The 20,491-nt window shown below is 38.8% G+C and overlaps 1 protein-coding gene across 1 annotated transcript; it reads right to left on the reverse strand.

Moving 5' to 3' along the window:
• Positions 1-2,608: 2,608 nt before the first annotated feature.
• On the reverse strand, positions 2,609-16,831 carry LOC128790866 (transmembrane protein 68-like). The gene is made up of 6 exons (XM_053948023.1): positions 16,504-16,831; positions 15,377-15,541; positions 12,769-12,962; positions 6,824-6,884; positions 6,290-6,429; positions 2,609-4,422 (listed from the first exon to the last, which is right to left on the reverse strand). The coding sequence occupies exons 1-6, from the start codon at positions 16,829-16,831 to the stop codon at positions 4,318-4,320; spliced, it is 993 nt and encodes a 330-aa protein (XP_053803998.1). The 3' UTR covers positions 2,609-4,317.
• Between the last annotated feature and the right edge of the window lie 3,660 nt (positions 16,832-20,491).

Raw genomic sequence — 20,491 nt, forward strand, 5'->3', positions numbered from 1 at the left:
GGGCGCGCGTTGCCCGCGAGCGGGAGGGGCGGGGCGGCGGGGGCGGAGGGCGCCGCCTGGCGGCGCGGGCGGGAGCCCGGAACCACAGAATTCCAGAGGGGATCGGGCTGGGAAGAACCTGCGAGGTCATGGAGACCAGCTTGACAGCAGCTTGGCAACTGGACCGCAGCACCGACCGCCACGTCCAGCCTTTCCTTAAGCACCTGCCGGGACTCCACCACTCCCTGGGCAGCCCATTCCAATGTCTAATCTGTGAAGAAATCCCTCCTCATGTCCCACCTAAGCCTCCTTTGGTGCAGCTTGAGACTGTGTCCTCTCATGATGTCGCTGGTTGCCTGGGGAAAGAGGCCGAACCCCAACCGGCCGCAACTCCTTTCAGGGAGCTGCGGAGATTGATAAGGTCACCCCTAAGTCTCCATTTCTCCAGCACCAGGCACCCACTCTTCATCCTCCTGCCTTGTGCACCACATACCCAGCTGGCCCTTCCCTGGTACCTGCCAGGTGGGTGCAGTCCTCCTTCTCCAACCCCGCTGGTGTTGCCGCAGCAGCAGCATCCATACCTGGTACCCAATCGTACCCACTGCAGTACGTCAGCGTTCCAGACACTTTGTGGTGCGGACATGGCATTCACGGTGCTGTTAAGGCTTTCCTGACTGCCCGAGAGCTGTGGAAGTAATCCCTGGATTTACGTGTAAAAATAAAAAAAAAAAAAAAAATTTACAAATAAAAATCAGTCAAAGAAGCAGCGTTCCAGTGACACCGGGTGCAGCTTCAAACACAAAGGTATTGATGCAGATACCCTACCTGCTAGGATGGCATGGCTGTACCCTCAGCCTTCGGTGGGATAAACTTGGCCAGCTCTTCCAGATCCCCTCCTGCTGTGCCTTTCTTACCAGCTCTCGTCTACATGCACATCACCTGCCTGCTGGACATCTGCAGCTGCTCAGCTGAGCAGTCGCACGCAGTTTACCGTGTAACTGTTTCCATTGTCTTCCAATTAATAAACGTGCAGTTGTACACACTCTTTACTGTGTAACTGTTTCCACTGTCATCCAGTTAATGAATTGGTCAGAGCCCCAAGCCTGCCAGAGCTCAAGAGGAATTTGGACAGGTACATGGTGTGACTCTTGGGACTGTCCTGTGAAGGGACAGGAGCTGGAGCTCCATGATCCTTCTGGGTCCCTTCCAACTCCAGATATTCTATGATTTTATTAATTTACTGTGTTATCAGTATCATATTCTTCCCCAATGCAAAATCTTGTCGTTTGAGCTGGTTAAACCTTACACACAAAAAGCTACAAAACCAGAATTTTCCTGCATTATTTACTGGGCAAAATATACCGAACAAAAGTCATAAATACTGCTTTCATTTTGAGGCAGGCACCTCAGAAAACCTTTGCTGGTTTTCATTTCTTTTTTTGTTGTATGACGGAGAGGCTAAGAAATAAATGCACCAAGGGAGTGATTTGATCTGCAAGTACATTTCCATTTGTATGACAAGAACTCTAATTTCTCTAACACCAGTTTTTAGTTCTAGTTTCTATAATACTGCTCTAAAAAGAGTAAAAATCTAGAGTGCGCCACTAAAATAATGGAACTGCTTATTATTACACCAGTACTATAATGTTTGTGGAAAAAATTGTTTACAATTTTTTATTAGAAAAATAACATATATCATTCAAAATCCCTCCTGTTTCTCAGTAATAATTTTGTCTATCATCTTGAGACTTCAGAAAATACTCTTAGACAACTGTGACAGAAGACAACAAAAGAAATTATTTTTTTACTCAGAGAAGCTGCACAGTGGTGCTGCTAAAAGACGTAATAGCCCGGGAAAAACTTAAACCTTGTTAGAAAATATAAACAAGTGCTGAAATAGAGGAGATAGATGTCATCCAGAACTCTTAACAGATAGAGACAGAAATACCTGCTTTGAAAGACAATCAGCACTCTGATTACATATCTCCTACCCAAGGTTAGTGCTCCATCGTGAGCTGCAGCACAGCTCCGAGCATCATGTATCAGAGAGCATGGCATTTGGAAGGTTGTGCAAATTCTGATTACTGAAGTGGTTAATTGGTCACAGAATCAGAATTGTTAAGTTGGAGAGGAAGTTTAAGACCACTGAGTCCAAACAATAACCTAACTCTGCCAAGCCCACTACAAAACCATATCCACAAGGGCCACATCTACACATCTTCTAAATACCTCCTGGGATGGTGACTTCACCACTGCCCTGAGCAGCCTGTTCCAATGCTTGACAACACTCTCAGTGAAAAAAAAATTGAACTGATATCCAATCTAAAACTTTCCCAGCACAGCTTCCTTTTCCTGTTGTTCTGTCCCTTATTACCTGAGACTAGAAACCGACTCCCACCCGGCCACAACCATGCCTTTAGGTAAGGTGCTGGTCCTCACATAGGCTCCTTTTCTCCAAGCTAAACAACCCCACCTCCCTCAGATTTTCCTCATAAGACTTGTGATCCAGACCCTTTACTAGCTTCACTGCCCTTCTTTGGACACATTCCATGATGGTATTAATGTACTTGAAAAACAGGATAGTCAAGACAATGATTCTGTCTAGTCCTTCTACAGTTTCTACAATACAAAGAAAGCCTTCAGACTCTGGTTACTTATAATTCTTCTTGCTTCTTCATCTGTGTCCATTTTAGTATTCTATAACCTTTTCCTTTAGTTTCTTTTCTCCCTTGAAAGCTCAGGCTTTGAATTTTAGCTTGTATCACTGCAGTGCAGCATGGAAGACTTCATGGTTTGAATTCCTGCTTATGTCCAGGCATATCAGTCTGCATCTTGATCTGCTTTACTTCATCATCTCCTATGCATGCTGAGTCTCTGCTGGGAGAAAAATCTTTCTGCCTGTATACTGCAGTTAAGGTGTTCAAGTAAAGACTCCTGTATCGTAAGACAGATTTGAGGGTTGACAGGATTTGACAGGATTCCTGTCTCTTTGGTCCAGGGAAATAACTCACCTGTCCATCCTTCTCCCTTCACCAGATGTGCAAGAAATACTTGTGAAGAGGCAGGGTCAGGGAAGAATTTATTTAATCCAAAGAGCAGATTTAGTTTTCTACTGAAAAACAGGCAAACATTCCATATATTTCCTTAGATGCTATGTAACCTTTTCGGATGTTGAGAGGAAAGATTATTTACGTATTAAAAGTACATGAAGGAAAATGAGGCACAAAAATTACCTATCTTGGTCTTTGAAGTGGCATATTAGATAGATTACACAAAGTCGTCCCGCTCCCACCAGTAACAACATCCCACAGCCTGTAAGAATATGTTCTGCTTTGTACTAACTTTCAGTTTTCCACAAGTTGCATTAGGAAGACAAGACTGCCTTTCCAAACAGGCATTTTGGTTCAATGTGTACCGGCAGTGTTGCAGTACTGCATTTTTAGGCAAACAACCAATGATGATAAGCCTCAAAGATGCATTGCCTGAAAAAGCTCCCCCTGAGCCTGTTCACTGCGAGATTTGAGTAAATACAGCACAACCATACTGTACACATCATATCCAGGGGTTTTCAGGCTGGGGCAGCTGTTTAGACACTAAACACCTATGGTGTGGTGCAATAGAGCATGCATGAACCAGCTCAGACTTGAAACTACCTTCTACATGTATTTGCAGTGTTTGTTACACTGAACTAAAGCTTTTTTCCCCTCTCTTTGAGAAACCTTCTTCTGTGGGGAAGAAGTCTTGAATGCAAACAATTCTGCTTTCCAGGGTACGCACTAGTAAGCTGGTGTGTTTGAAGGAGTCTAACATCTGTTTTAATGGGATTGTCTCTTTTTGTAGACTCTATGAGAATGGTGTAAGCAGTAGCTGATTACCTAAGGCAAGACAGTTTGTTCTGACATGTCTTGCTTGGGGCTCATCAGGGAAGGTGTGCCCCATGAGGTGGTCTCTAGTGGGACAACACCAACCCTGAGGCTCTGCTCTGATACCAGAATGTGCTCGAAGCACAAACGCACAGATCTAGACAACAACACTAAAGCTCTTGGATGTAAGTACAAACTTGTTTTAAGAACCAGAAAAAATTTGGCTGCATGATTTCCTTTGGGGGAATTTAGCTGTTGCATTGCTATTATACATAAGTCATCTTCATCAATCTTTCTTAGTTCAGGACATTCTCAAAGATATGGGGGAACTTACAAAAGGTTAATTGTTTCCTTCCACCAAATCTGAATTGAAATTTGTAATTTAAACTGGTTAACACTAACTGTTAGTCACCAGTACTGTAGGACATTGTTTTTTACTGTATGCTGTAAAGCCAGTGCAATAAACATGAGCATTCTAATCACTTTTACGACGTTTATCAAATCTCTCCAGTAAAGCCTTCCATATGTTGCCTGGGATTGTTTGGTGCTTGCTTATGAGATCCTGGACAGCAGTCTTTGTCTGAAAAGAAAAGAGAAATTTGCCTTCACAGACCTACTTTATGCATGGAAGAAAAGTATAATCATTAGCTTCTCAGGGGTTCAAGAGGGAAAATTCACACATAGCTCTGCTGCAAGAAAAAAAATTGTGGTTTATATTAACTAGCTGTCCTAATGACACATTTCTTGGAAAAGAAAGGAACAAAAACAATGACTGCATTTTGTGTAGGCTCAAATTATTGAGATTTATCAAATGTGCTCATTACTTAGTCAAAGTAGCCTTTAACACATGAAAACATGAAATTTCTGCAATCTCCCATCCCTGAAAATGCTCATCAAAAGAAGACAGATAAAGCCTGACTCACCTCACCTTATCCTATTGCTGACCTATCATGGACAAGGAATTTGGAGTAGGAACCTCTGTCTGTCCTTCCCAACATGGATTATCCCACAATTTTATCATATACAGTATGCACATAATAAGAAAATTCATAATACTCTTTACATAAGATTCAAATGCAAGTTTAGGAAGAGAATGAATATGATATTCTACTTCTTATTTCTAAAGTAAATAAATTATCTACTTTTGGTTTCCCTTGTGTATTTAAACTTGAAATAAGGGTAATTACATACTCCATTGATCTACCCCAGAGTTATAGTAGAATATCAGTGTGAATATAAGAAAAGAGTAGCCGAACCTTTCCTGACAGATTCATGTCCTATCTCCTTTGCAGTGCAGGATCAGACAGAGGTCAGCCAGGCCACTGCTCACCTCAAACTTCATTTAAATTACCTTTTTTTAAAGTATTATCAGCCACAGAAGACCTAACTGTACTCCCACCAAAGTGGGTGGTGGTCAAAGGGACAGCCAAAGGTTTGCCTTAGTAAGGTAAATCAGTATAATGGGAAATTTCAATTTCACTTTTGCAGGTACACAAAATACTGTTCCCCTAAAATACATGAATATGAATAACCATAAGGGCAGTCATATTGCTTCCAGCCTCCTGAAGGTGCTAAGCACAAACTGAACAGCTCGCTGAGGCTTTTCCCTTCTAACAGACCAAACCTGTCTTTCTGGTTTCACTTTTGTGAAGCTCAGCACAACCTGCAGTAGACCCTTAAAAAAAGGAAAAAAGAAAACAAAAGAAAAGCCAGCCTTGTTGCATCTTCTTGGGGGCAGCAAGGTGTTTTTTAATAAGTGATTTCTGACAGTTGATTTGTTTGTGTATTTCTAGGTTGTAGCAGATTTCTTTTCTCATAAAATCCTCCTTTCATCTTCCATGAAAAATTTTAAAGGTGTATTTTCAGTTTAGCTTTATATTTTGAAAAATGCTTAAACTCTGAATCTATAAACACTTTTACGCTCTTGGGCATCACTAATTTCACCAAACTGTAGGTACTTAAAATATTTTTATATTTTGGATGCAACTTTTTAACATTTTCACTTTGACAATGAGATTGAAGCTCTTGAAGAACTTTGCTTCTAGAGCCCTATGCTATTTGGTGAAGATTCTCAAAGTTATTTGCTAGTTATAAAATTTATTTTCATAGTTACTGAAAACTGCATTTAAAACATCATTTATGTCATTTCAGTTATCATAATTATTATCAAAGGCACAGGAGAAACAAAGTTAACATAACAAAAAGACAGAGCTCATACATTTGGAAAGGATGAGGGCATCCCAATCAACTGTTACTATGTCAATATTTACTGGTAGGTATTTGTACATTAAATGATCCCAAACCTCAACTGCCCATAGGATATAATAAAGACAACAATAAAGACAATAAAGACAAAGTATATTTGTCTTTATTTAAGCATGCAAAAAACTGCACCTATAGTACAGGGCAAAGTATGTAGTTCAATATTGCAAGGAGAGAGAACTTACCTTTTCAACTAATTCCTCTGCAGTTATATTCGGGTCATAAGGGATTGGCTTCCCAATGTATGTGCGAAATTTAACTGGAAGTCCTCCGTATGGAGGAGTAAAAGGCAATCGAGTGCTTTCATATAACTGTCTAAAAAATCCTGAAATGGTTTATGGGAGGAAAAAGTGAGATTATAGTCACAGTAAACACAATTCAAACATGAAATCTGATTAATGTAGAATTCTTCTTAAAAATCTATGCTTTATTTGACAGTCAGGAAGTCACAGGATTGAAGCAATTGTCCATGAAAACAAAGCTTCATAGACTTAATAGACCAGAGAAATAAGACTGCATTAAAGAACCAGGTCACACACACAAACTAGTTATGTACAAGCTATTTCCAAATTTGAGCTCCCTCTGACCCCCAGCAAGTGTTAGAGAATCCAAAGTAAGCAGAAGTCTGAAAAGCAAAATCTAAGACAAAAGCAACAGAATTCTGAGAGAAAAAAGATAAAACATTCAAAATACATTAAAAATATTTTTAGAGTTCTTACTTCTTTCTTTAAACATCCTATAGCCTTCACGGACATTTTGAGTATACATTGGAATGATGGGCTAAGGAAGTAGAAAAAGAAATAAAAATGTGAAAATGTTATACCAGGTTTGAATTTCTGCTTTAGTGCTTGTTAATGCAGCTAATAAAATAACTGAAATACAGAGGGTAATTACCATCAGTTAAGTAGTAAACAAGGAATCTTGATTTTAAAAACTCCAGAACAGAAATAAAATGCTATTTTTCAGCTGCCATAAACATCTGTTTTAAAGTCACTATCTGTAAATAAAATGACTGACATTGTACTAGGTTTTATATAACTTCTATGTTATGTATTTACTGCAATATCACTGACTGGAACATAAAACAAGTTTCCATGGTTTCTTTGTCTAAAGCTTTCATCATAAGTGGTGAATAGGAAAGCATTCAGTTTGTGAAGTCTTGCAGAAAGCAAGCAAACATTCACGGTTGGCTCATCTCATCTGTTTCTCAAAGAGGGTCTAACTGAAGCAGTAATGTTTGGATAAAACTTCACTGGAAAAGACTTCTGCAGATCCCTGAGACAAAAAAAGGCAATTGTGTGTCCTCACTGACCTGGACTACACACCTTCTGGGGGGCAGATCCTTAGGCACTTACAGAACAAGTTCACTTCATCATTGGGACTGAACAGAGACACGCTTGAGATACCTGCTTGAAACAGTCATGCCTTACAGCCTGAGGTAAGATTTTGTAGTTTGTAGACAGACTGACAGTAGTTGTATCCATATACGCAAAGACTTTTTTCTCCTCTATTGTCCCTTTTCCTTTTTCTGAAACTTTAATTTGAACAGGTTGTTGGAACAACTTGTCCAGGAGGTAATGAAAGAAGACTTTTGTGCTGTTAAGAATCACTACCACAGAACAGAAGCTGCAGGATGAGAAAAAAAAAAAGCAAGAAAAAGACCTAACTAGAGCCTACCAAAAAACTCATAGCAATAGAAAGCATTAAAAGGAAAAAATACCTGAGAGAGAAAAAAAAGTCTTAAACATGCATAAAGCTATAATAGTAAACCTTTCAGAATGCAAAATTAAGAGAAATTGTTAGAAATAAACCCTTAACAAGTAATCAGTAATGTCTTTTAAAAATATATAAGTACTGAACACTAAAAATACATCTAAGATGTAAAATGTTTGAAACCTCTCTGTCACACAGACAAAACACTTTAAATTTTAGGAATAGTACAAGAGAAACATATGGTAGTCTATAAAGAAATCTGGCAACTACAGAAGTTACTGTCATACAACGATCAGCAATTGAGGTGCAGGGTAGGCAGCAGTGTTCAGTCCCTAAGCTGGAAAACACAGGTATGCACATTAAATCTTACATTTGTAAAGCAGCACAACCAGACCTGCAGTAACCAACACATTTATACTTGCTGTGCTGGAACTGAGCTGCATCACCCCCAGTTAGCTTGAAAATCACAGAAGTACAGGGTAGTAGAGGTTGGAAGAGACCTCTGGAGATCAGGTAGTCCAAACCCCTTGCCCATACAAGACAATTTTTTAAATCATAGTTCCTGTTTATTTTTCACCTTACTCAGCTTGAAGGATATTTTTTGGCACAGATAAAATTCAGGGATCTTCAGAAATTATGATCCCTCCCTGTTAGCCAGTCAAAACCAAGCCAGAGTATTTCTGAAAGTCATGGATGAATTTGACTGAGACAAATACATATCCCAGACGTACACTGAGTCATAACATTAAATAGCAACACTCTCTAACTCCTGTTAAGCAGAGTAGCTACACAAAATGAAGTGGAAACCAAATGTGGAAACTTTACAGATAAGGACTGAGGCTGAAACTACCCTCCTTGTTTGCTTTTCTTCAACTTTTTCAGTGGAAGAACTATTGAACTTCTGTAATATTATATGATGGATGGGAATGTCTATTCATATATAAAATAGGTTTTGTCTTGAAATCCCCATTCAAGTAATCTGTGACAGGTTATTAACCACCACGTAGTCATTTTATAAAGTGTGTGTAGTTCTTTGGTTGAGGGCTACACTGTATGTAGAAAAACTTTTAAAATACCCTTATAATTTTATCTTGCTTTTATTCATTATATCTGAGTAACTATTAGCAAATTTATATTAATTGCTACATAATAGAACAAGTTCTGATATCTGGATGAGTCTATCCCCAGTGTACTTGATTTTTGTGGCCAGATTTTGGTAGAGGGAGAGCTACAGGAGTGGCTTCTGTGAGAAGCTGCCAGAAGCTTTCCCTGTCTGGCAGAGCCAGTGTCAGCTGGCTCCAGGATGGATGAGCTGTGTGCCAAGGCCAAGGCCATCAGGAATGATCATAACACCTCTGTGGTAACATATTTAAGAAGGCAAAAATTTCTTTTATATATGTAATTGCAGACAGAGAAAAGCGAGGTGAGAAAATGTGAGAGGAACAGCACTGCAAACACCAAGGTCAGTGCAAAAGGAGGGGGAGGAGGTGCTGCAGAGCAGAGATTCCCCTGCAGCCCACGGTGAGGCAGCTGTGCCCCTGCAGCCCACGGAAGACCATAGCAATGCAGAGATCCAGCTGCAGCCCGTGGAGGAGGCCCACACCAGAGCATGGATGCCTGAAAGAGGGCTGTGTAGCTGTAGGACAGCAGTGCTGGAGCAGGCTCCTGCCAGTGGTCTGCAGACCCACAGAGAGAGAATGGAGATGCTGGAGCAGGTTTCCTGGAAGAGCTTGTGACCCTAAGGGGGACCCTCTTCTGGAGCAGGCTGTGCCTGGAGGACTGCACCCTGTGGAAGAGTGACTCACATGTTCATGGAGAACCTGCTGCCCAGGGGATGGACTCAATTTGAAGTTTGTCTTCTGTGGTATGGACACCACACTAGAACAGGAGGACTCTTCTCTCTGAGCAGTGGCAGAAACTACATGTGATGAACTGGCCATGAACCCCATTCCCCATCTGCCTGTGCCACTGCAGGGAAGAAGGTAGAGCCAAGGAAGAAGGGAGAGGTGGGGCAAGAGGTGTTTTTAAGACTTTTACTTTACTTCTCATTGTCTTGCTCTGATTTTGTTGCTAATAAATGCAATTAATATCCCTAAGTTGAGTCTGGTTTGTCTATAATGGTATTTGGTGAGTGATTTCTCCCAGTCTTTATCTCAGCTCATGAATCTTTTGCTTTATTTTCTTTCCCCTGTCCACTTGTGGAGGGCAGTGATAGAGAGGCTTTGATGGGTGCCTGGTATCCACTATGCCCCAGTCTTTGGTCAACCAGGAAGACTAGTCTGGCCAGTATTGAAAAGGATGCAGCAAGAACCAATAACCAAACTTGAAATGTGTCAAAAGATGGGATCCAGTGACTACTGTGGACCTAACTTTATGTAAGAAGTTATATATAAGGTTAATATTGCCCCCTCTACTGTTAAATGCACAGCAGTTCCCTTTTGTTTTTTAAAGTGTTTAGTTATCTAAGGTTTGTCTGATTCCAGATTTCCAGAGAAATATCAATGATGCCCAAAGTTCAGTGAAGCTTGCAAGCTAATTACAGCAATGTTCACCATACAGGGATCTAATCAGACTTCCTGATCATAAAAAACCACAAAGATGGATGAGGGTAATAAAAAGAGATGTAAGAACCACCAGCACTGTAAAGGTAAGCCCAGGCTAGTAGCTGTCAAAGGATAATATATTCTCTCTGCCCTCCTGGTAACAGTCCTACATAGTGCCTATTTTACCAAACATTACTCAAAGGACCACAAGACCCTTTCACACTGCAAGAACCTTACCCTCAAAGAATAACCAATTCAATAAATAAAATTTTTAAAACCCCCATCAAAAACCAAACACAAACTCTGTCAAGAAAAGGAGGTAACAATTTTATGTACTACTATTCAGATATTTCCATGTGCTTCTATATTATGGAAGACTAATAGAATTAGGAGAATTACTGGCAAGGATTCTTGTGATGGATTTTGATCAGGGTGGCAATCTATGTAAGAGCACTCAGAGTTTTTAATTCAATTTCTATTTAAAAATCCACAACCTGTTACTTTTCATTACTGTAAGGTTCCAGGTGAAGGGAGAACATCTGGCAAAAGTTTGTCCAGATGTTTGGAGTAGCTTGAAAGATGGAGATGAAAGCAAAATCAATAGAATCTCTCAAGTTTTTTAAGTGACAACTCTTTCTAACTGTTTCAGCATATGATTCATTTAATACATAAGAAGACTATTAGGGAACTCAAGATGCCCATATGAATTTGACTGAGTTTATCCCATTCACATTCTGATACTTTCCCAGTAGTGGTGGTGTACAGGCCCACACAGTATGTGAAGTATTATGATTAACATTTACCCTTTTGAGGAAAAGGGACGGGAAAAGGAACAGAAACACATAAAACCTGACTTTTAAAAGGCCACATAAGACAAGATGTGGAAACAAGATTCCAGGCCTAAAATTATTTTATCCATTGGGTAAATGTCCCTAAGTTTATTCTAGTGTTTTAATTATCTCCCCACAGTAATTTAATTTAGAGTTATGAAGAAATATTAACCTGAAGCATGCATTTTGCAGCTTCAGATCCTTTCTACAAGGAGCCATAGCACCAGTGACCAAAACAAAGTCTGAGAAGCAACAAATCGGACGAGGTGCAAAAGAGATATAACTGCACAAAAAGGGATGTTAAGAAATTAAAGTTTCATGAGAAGAACTCAACTCCCTGTACAGCTTCTCCTATATAGACAGCAAGCTGTATGTGGAAGATCAAAAAGCACTGCAAGTGATGAGATAGTCATAAGAATATGAGGAAAAAGTGATGGTTGTGCAGTTCATGAGAAAGCAGCAGAAAGTGCATGGCAGAACAGATGAAGCCTGGATTTGCACCAGTATTGTCAGATACAAAAATAACTAGGTAATTTAGGCTGAGTCTAAATTAAGGCATAAAACTTGTGTCTAGAGGTGGTGATGATGATCGGGAGTGGCAGTTAGGAAAGACGGGGGTGCTGCTCCTTCAGCTGCACGCCAAATAAAATAATTTCCCAGAGACAGCATCACAAAAACAGTCTCCCAAGTAGATTTAGCTATAAGAAGTCATAGCTAATGATAGAAGGTTGCATTTGTAGATCATCATCCATATGGAAACTAACTGAAACCTTGGCCATGAGTAAATTGGTGGAGTGCAAATCAAGAGAAGTGCACATCTAGAGGATGCCGAGAATATGACATCCACACTGAATACATTTCAGTGTGCTGTTTTTATCTAGAACTAATTCTTGTTTGGCACCATTGACTGAAGACCATTTGACACCGGCGTATTAGGTTCCAATTTTGGTTTCGTTTCAGCCAGAAGGAATGCAGCTCCAGTATTCTAACATGTTCCTTGATGTGAATGAAAGCATGGTGAGAGAAATGCACAAACTGCTTCAAAAGTGCACACGATTCAAACTCAGACATTGATGTAGACACACCTTAAGTTAGTTGATGCAATCTTTCAGAAATATGAAGAAAAGTAAAGGTAAGGACAAAATCCTAGATTCTCACAGAATAAATAAGAACAAAGATAAGGATAATACATTAAAGAGCCATAAGAAAATGACTGGATATGTCTACTAGGATAAGAAAAAAGAATGAAACCTTAGGGCAGTATGGAGAAGGACCACAGTGACGTTTCCTGAAATAAAGTCAAGATGAAACACTGGATGCCTGCATGATGGAACTGTAGACATGGAACCAGAGAGACAGATGCTTTGAAACAGTCAAGAAAAAGTTTGACAGTTCCATAAAACTCTTGCTCCTTGTGAATGAATATGCTCAAGGAAAGTGATGGGAAAAGGAAATGAAATCTTTATTTCCCAATTATTTCTCTTAGAAGATTTTCCTACAAATGCTCCTAAGCTGCATTTTTTAATGAAGCAGGTATGCAGAAAGCACAAACTGGGATTGGTAACTTATGGCACTCACCACTTTTGCTTCTAGAGCGACCTGAGCAAAGCCTTTTCGATTTCCCCACACGAGCTGATAACTTTCGTCACTGAACAGAGCTTCTCGAACTCCACCTGGTGAGATGGACACCAAGTGTCCATTCTTCAGGGCACCAAGACACTCCTCCCTCGTACCTGGTATAACACCCGTCACTGCCAACAATAATCTAAGTCCTGAAATAAATAAGGAGCAAATGTACATTTAATATAACAATATATATCCCAAATGCTCTTTGCATGGAGGAGCCAGATTACAGCTAAATTAAAATCTAGTAGCTATAGATTTAGGCTAAGACAAATTTTTACGAAGGAAGTAAGACACCTATAGAGTAAATGCTGACAAAATTACAAATATGTGACAATATTTTTGCCCAAATATTATGAAGATTAACCATCTTGTCAGGAACATTTCAATTAAAAAATGCTTCCACATGCTATCTTTCATAATTATCAATCAAATTATGTAAACAAAGCTTGTGTGTCATAGCTAGAAATCAGAAAATAAGCATCTATTCCTCTCTCCTTCTTTTCACATATTTTAATACAGAAAAAATAAACAGTACAATAAAGATTACTACAAAAACAAATACCTGACAAGCTAATATTTTTGGTCTTCTTTTAAAATGTGATGTTTAGCATTTTAAACATTGAGGTTTTGAGTTGTTTAATTGAGTATTTTGTGCTTAAATTGCAGACTGTGTGGATCAAATCAAACTGGTTTAAGACTCTCAAGATGCATGAATGCCAGAAACTACCAGGGCAATTTCAGCACCACTTGAATTAATCATGAATGAACTCACCATGGCAAATCTCCTTCCTCTATTTCCATAACTGGGATTTCTCTAAAAGTCAGAGCCATAGGAGTACTCTATGCTTTCTACTATTACCTTGATATTTTAAATATATCAATTTGGAACTCTGATAGAAAGCAAACAAGCATTTACACAAACTTCAAATTCCCTGTTCAAAGAGCATAGTTTGAAAATAATTTTTTTATATTAATAAATGGAAGCAACAGCTCTGGACTGACAGAGGTCTGCAACAAAAACTTTGGAAGACAATAGATAACATAGTGCTGAATCCTGTAATTTAATTGTATTTAATCTTATTCAAGATATCATGCTTGATAGATCTTTCTGTCAAAGACAGATGTTGACTTTGTTTAATCTTTTTGTGAACTCATTTCTTCATTTGCTTGGCTTTAAAACTTTTGAGAATTATAATGTTTCACATGAAAATATTATCACTTCTTATTCCCCTTTTCTAGGTCTCACGGAATTTTTTAAACCTCAGCCACACAAGGCTTCTGTCTGATGTCCTAGCTCTTCAAAGGAAGCCATGCCACACCTCTGAATCATCCTTGTCCTTTTAATTTTGTAACTTTATTACTTAAACAGCTATAACTTTATTACTAACAGCTAGTCTGAGATAAAGAGAGTTATTAATTCACAAGAAGAAATCTCCTGTAACTGTAAATAATCCTGTAAATAAACTGAACTGAGGTCCAGGTCATGAGCATTTTTTAAAGAACCAGTCTGTGAAGTGTAACATTTCTTTGCAAAAAGTAAGCATAGTAGAGCAAAAGAAAGTTAGGGAGGAATTTCACTTTTAGCCACATCTTCTGCTAATGCAGTGGGGAGGTCTAACTTCAATTACTTGTAGTCTTTCTTATCAGATGTCTTTTTACAGCTTTTTTGAAGGCTGACACAGCATTTGCCACCTTTTGTTGCTCTAGCATGAACATAATGAAATCAATTTGTTATGTACACACCAGTAGTCCAGGAACTGCATAGCTGAGAGTGTTACTTAGTCTTAATAAATGTGTATTTTATATTTGTAATAAAAATCTGTGCTAAGGACACTTCAATTTGAACAGTACCCTCTTATTTAACCCTTAAAAAAGGAGTCTCCTTTGCAATGTTTTGCTAAACTTTCTCTTTTTGTGAGGGTACTCTTAAAAGCCAATCATACTTTGATGACTTCTTACTTCTGATGTGCTCAGTACTACACAGTATTTACTAAGTAGGACTTAAAATTATTGTAATCTTTCTAGGAGTGCCTGAATATGGTTTTAGCATCAAATGTACTTGAGTTTATAATACTTGTTTTCAGGAAAACTTTGTTTTCCAAATAGTGTCCTTCGAAATAGCTTCCTCTATTGTCTATATTAAAACAGCTTTCAATATTAGTGGCATAAAGGTGTCTTTAAATAATTCCCCTGCTATTCCTTCTGAATGCTCTTCTTTATGGCTTGTTTTTCTAAAATTGAAATATCTTTGCTTCTCTGTATCTTCTCCTGACCAGTCAGCACTAGGTCAATAGCAGAGTCCTATCCAGTACTTTGTACCGAGGGATGACATTCCATCCCAAAAGGATAATATATCTATTTATTGACTTTGGAGGGTTTACCAACGTTTTCACTGAAAAGATAGGATATGCTACTCTGTTTGTTCTGTTACATCTACCAACTTTTAGTTTAAAACCTAAAAGCAGTCTTTTAATTTAAAAGCTCTCTTTCAAGTAGGAAATGTAAAGTTCACCAGCTAGGTGAATCTGGGAAGCTTAAATACAAGAGAACACAATCTTACCTGGTAAACGAAACACAAAATGATCAGCTACTGACAGGCAAAGTCTTCTCTTCCACAGAAACAGTCTAGACAAAAAGTAAAGGTAGTCTATAGGAATAGCTCCATGGTAATACACAAGAATGCCTGGTCCTTCTGGGAGGTTTTTCACACCATGAAGCTCATAACCTGTTTGGGATGGAAAGCAATACACTGACAATGATATCTGTAAATCATCTGGCAGTTTAGAGAAAGCTTTTTACTTTGTGAAGTGACCTTCAGAGACTTGTGAAAGCCTCTGTAGCAGCCTTCAAAATAATTAAGTTCTGGACGGATCTTTTGGTCAATAGCACAGAGAAAGTCCCTCAGACACCACAGCATATCACTAGACTGATTTGTTGCTCAGTTTAATCATGAGATCAGACCTGCACCTGACATTTTTCCCAGTGAGGGAACTCAAGCAATTATTTCCCATTAGGAACTTTTTGTAAATAGTACAATAATAATAGTTTTTCAAAAAAATTAGTAACTAGTGTGAAAATGCTTCATTTTCAGAAATAGTGGCCAGCAGTCTGAATACTTTCCTGAAATCTGGAAGTATGAACCTCCATTCTGTGTCAATGAAAATGAAGAGTTTGGGATTCTCCATAATAAAGCATTCCTCTTTTAGAGAAGGTGAGATGTTTAATTTGAAACTATAACCTTTAAGAATCCCAAAGAAAGGTTCTCTCCTCAAGGTTTAAATATATTCACTTCACAGTGGGAGGGGATTTCTTCACAGACATGCACTTCTATGAATCCTTGTCATGACTCTTCTTACATTTGGTTCGGTTTTCAAGTGGAGCCAGACTAGAAGGCTAATGTATACAAAGGCTTGGGAAAGACACAGCTTTTGCCAACTAAGAGCTCTGCTCCACCTTGTCTGCTTTCATTTCCATCCCTGCTACAGCTCCTGCCATGAGCCATTTGGATGGGATTGGAGTAGACAGAGTCCTAGGAGCACATGGAGAAAGTTTTATACTGCAGGTTGTTCAAAGAAGCCATGCAAAGTATAATAAATGTAACTTATTTGATTCCATTAAAAATTAAAACTTCTGTGTTTTTACCACTTACTGTAATTCAATGCTTCAGACAAGTCATGTTGTACTTACCGTGCCATACTCTTGCATATATATCCCAAAAGCTCGCTATAGTTTTTCTTACACTATTCCAAACATCACTCAAAGGATCTGCTTTTAACTCATTGTTCCTCTGATATATTAAAAGCAAAATATTAGTAAGGTAAATGAAGAAGACAATTGTTAAAGGAACTATAAAAAAAACTAATATTGCACTAATTGTCAGTGAGGCAATGATCAGATGAAAAAGGTATTTCTTCAGGAACTCCACAACAGTCCATTCTTCCAGTGCATAGAAAAGGCAGCTGAGGCCGGTCATTGGTAATTGTCCTGAAGCACAGGATTCTTTTCTACCTATCATGTCCTGCATGGAGAAGAAAAAAACGAAAAAAAAAAAAAAAAAACAGCTGTAGTTTCTCAATTTAGGAAAAAAGCTTTCTGTAAATACACCTGATCCTTATTTTGGTACAGCACAGGTTCAAACATTTTGTGTCTCTCTGTCACGCTAAGATAGCTGCTGACTAGGAGATTGTCCATGTATTTATGGAATAGGGGCTGAAACAAGGACTGGAGTTCAACAAAGCCTCAGGATCCCAGCAACATGGCTGATCAGATGATTTCTCTCAAAAGAGAGTAAGTGGATAGTATTTTTAGCAGGGGAGTGAGCAGCTGAAGGGACAGCAGCAAAACCAAGGCAGTCATGGCTTCTTCACAAGGCCTGGAAGTGTCTGGGACAACACTTGGTACCGCTGTTAACACTGGGAAAAGCGGCTTTTCACCCCTCATCCATACAACACATCTTTCTTTCAGATCTTCCACCCCTAGCAAAGGCCAGGTATGTTTTCCACATGCAACTCCCTAGTTAGTCCATTCCTACAGCTGACCCTGCCTGCCTGACAGCAGGCAGTGGTTACACTGGAATGCAAGAGCACTCCAGCATCACTGGCTGCTTTAAAGATTCTCGAGCATTGGTCAGAGATGTAAACATTGCAATCCAGCTCAGTAATCCATTACTGAATACAGATTTTCTTTGCCTCAATCAGGTTGCTACTTGTTTAATGAGTGGATTTTTCTGCTCCACCACCAGAACAAGTACCTACAAGAAACAAATCGTGCCAAAGTCAGCGCCAGGATCAGAAAATACAGCAAGCTCAGACTTCTCTGACTTTACTTCTTCAGCTGTGTACTTATATGAGGAAACCTGCTGTACACTTCTGTTTTCCTTCTTTGAAGCTTTGGGTAGAATATAGGGGTGGACTGGCATAAAGCACAGCTCCCTTCAGAATTACAGAGGACAAGGAGTACAGCAAACAGCAAAAGTGGAAAGGAGACATGAGCAAGCACTAGAGTCTAACATGCATCAAAGCGAGCAAGCCCCGTGGCAAGCCCTGCAGAATGAGTAGCTGCAGTAGACATAAATTTGGTCTCACACAACCCAATGAAATATGTCCTTATCTGCAACCCTTTGAACTCCACATTGGCCACCAAAAAGGACCACTTGGTTTAACCCCAGTAGGCAGCTGAGCCACTCACTCGCTCCCCACTGCAGTTAAGATGGGTGAGAGAATCAGAAGATTAGAAGTGCAAAAACCTCTTGGTTTAAGATAAAGGCAGTTTCATAGGTAGAGCACAAGCTGCAAGGATAGTAAACAAAAAGGAAGCAAACACTGTGTTAAAAGATGCTCAGTGTGGTAAAAACAAATGAAATCAGTATGACAAAAAGCAACAAGAATTAATATAGAATTGTTTATATCCTGATGACTGGTGCCTCACTAAGATATAGGAAAATCCAGATATTTTTACTGAAAAGAAAATTATCAATAACATGAAAGAAAAAAAGGAATAGTCTGCATGATTCACATATTAAAATATCTGTTTAGACAATGTTTAAGGAGGATAAAACTGATGGTGTGGTACTACTCTATAGTAAGTTATTGTTTATAAAGTTATGATAAGAGCAAGGACTACAAATCCTCAATGTGTGCAAATCTCTGTGCTGACAGAGCTCAGGAGAAGGCCATGTTAAGGAGGCTTGCCTCAGGCTACTGAATCAGAAATACTGAGCAGTATTTGGAATGATTTGTTCAGCCTTCAACATAGGGTGAAGGAAGTGAGTGGATTTTGTATTGTTATTGGGGGTTCAGATCTGGAATACAGACTATTACAGCCAGCAGCAAAAGTGTCTTAAAATCATAGTAAAATGTCTGTATCCATAACAAGTGCATCAGTAATAACCTCTATATGATATGGGGATTAATTTGGATATACAGATCACTGATGAACAAGAGATCGTATAAACTACCAACAAGAATTAAGATTATTCCAAAGTCCCCAAGCACGAGTAAGTGCAGACTCAACAGCCAGATAAACTTCTGGCAAGATAACTGAGAAGCTGGTAACTGATGCCACTCATTCTAATTTTGTGGGAAACAGATCTTGTAAACAAATTCACTTCCATTCTTTGAAGAAATTAGAGGTTGAATAGCTTGTACAGGTTTCATGCACATACAGTTTTAACAGGAGCGTCTTAAAAGTCACTTTAAGTCACACATGAGCTGCTACTTGAAAGTCATCCTTCCACCAGTGCTTCACTCTATGTTCTTACCCCAGCCTGATTTCCCTCAGGATCTCCTGGCTCCCTGCTAAAGGGATGCCAGTGAAAATGCTGGCACAAGCAAAATCGTTCTTGGGAACAGCCCAAACTTAGGTTGGCATATGGGTATTATGCACATGTATTACCAATGCTACTTGACATTCTTATTAAAAAATAAATCTCTTTGACATGTAGCACATATGCAAAGAATGATGTCATCGATTAGCGTGACAACAAAGTATCCATCACTGGTGGATTCTACCAAATAAGAACTGAATCTTGGTCCTACATTATTCAGCATTTTCAGATTTTTCTTCGAATATTAATAGGATGTTTACATTGATCAGTTTTAACAATGTAACATTCCACTGATTCCTCTTCCTCCAACCCAATTTTATGTAGCAGAAAATTACTTGCTGGCTAAAAAACCACTACCCTTAATTTTATTAGCTCACAGACTACAGTATAAATTAACATCTTAATAATTTCTGATTTTAAGTTCAATATAGACACCAGAAAAAATCTTTAGAAAGAAATCAAAGTGCACCAATGTGCAAAATTGTATTTTTTTTTAAAACCTACAAAACAGATTTAACAGTACAGATTTGACCGAAGATATCTGAAAGTAGTTGTGTATATACAGAGTGAGTCTGCCTTCCACCAATTAGCTGGATGGGTGGGATGCAAATTAATTCAACATCATTCCAGCTGAATCCAAGGGTAGAAGAAGAATAAATGATTGACTGATTGAGGAAAAACTAGAAGCAGCATGGTTTCTTCTGGAAATTGGGTACTCAACAGTGGTTCAGTTACTGCTCTCACAGTTCAATTGCAGACTACCTCCAATATTTCATAAGAAAAGAATGAATTCCAATCACTGAAACCTGGACCCTGGTATTTGGACTATATGATGCAAGCCCAACATGGTAAATGCATCCCTCTACTGTCAGTATATCAAGGGGCTACAGCAGGCCAGGACTTAAAATTTTCCATGTTCCACTGGCTATGTCTCACCAGTCCCCTAAACCCCAAATACAATTTTGAAGCATTCGTTCTATCAAACACCATATATGAAATTATTACAATTATATGAGTGCCTATTGCAAGCCTGTTACTAACAATCTCCTTGATTATGCACTAGGAGGCAATGCAGGAGTGCAACCACAAAGTAAACACATTTATTTATAATGGCTTTGATTTGCCCTAAATGTAAAATTTAAGTGAGAAATTTCTCTTCTGTTTTATCAAACCCGAGCCAGGAGCAGCTCCAACATACTTCAATACTAAATATCCTCTAAAAGGTTAACAAGTGGGTATAGTGTTGTATTATTTAACAAAAAAATCCAAACAAACATTTTTTAAATTCTCTTCATTTTTCTTATCTTATCTAGAGATGGACTTGAAGCTACCATTCTGAGTGATTTCATT

The sequence above is a fragment of the Vidua chalybeata genome, chromosome 1 (genome assembly GCF_026979565.1).
Source record: "Vidua chalybeata isolate OUT-0048 chromosome 1, bVidCha1 merged haplotype, whole genome shotgun sequence".
Classification (NCBI taxonomy): Eukaryota; Metazoa; Chordata; class Aves; order Passeriformes; family Viduidae; genus Vidua; species Vidua chalybeata.

Coding starts and splice junctions, on each gene's coding strand:
- LOC128790866 (XM_053948023.1), bottom strand. CDS start 16,831: ATGATAGGTAGAAAAGAATCCTGTGCTTCAGGACAATTACCAATGACC. Junction 6,430..6,823: donor TAGGATGTTTAAAGAAAGAA/GTAAGAACTCTA, acceptor AAACCATTTCAG/GATTTTTTAGACAGTTATAT. Junction 4,423..6,289: donor CAGAGGAATTAGTTGAAAAG/GTAAGTTCTCTC, acceptor TTTTCTTTTCAG/ACAAAGACTGCTGTCCAGGA.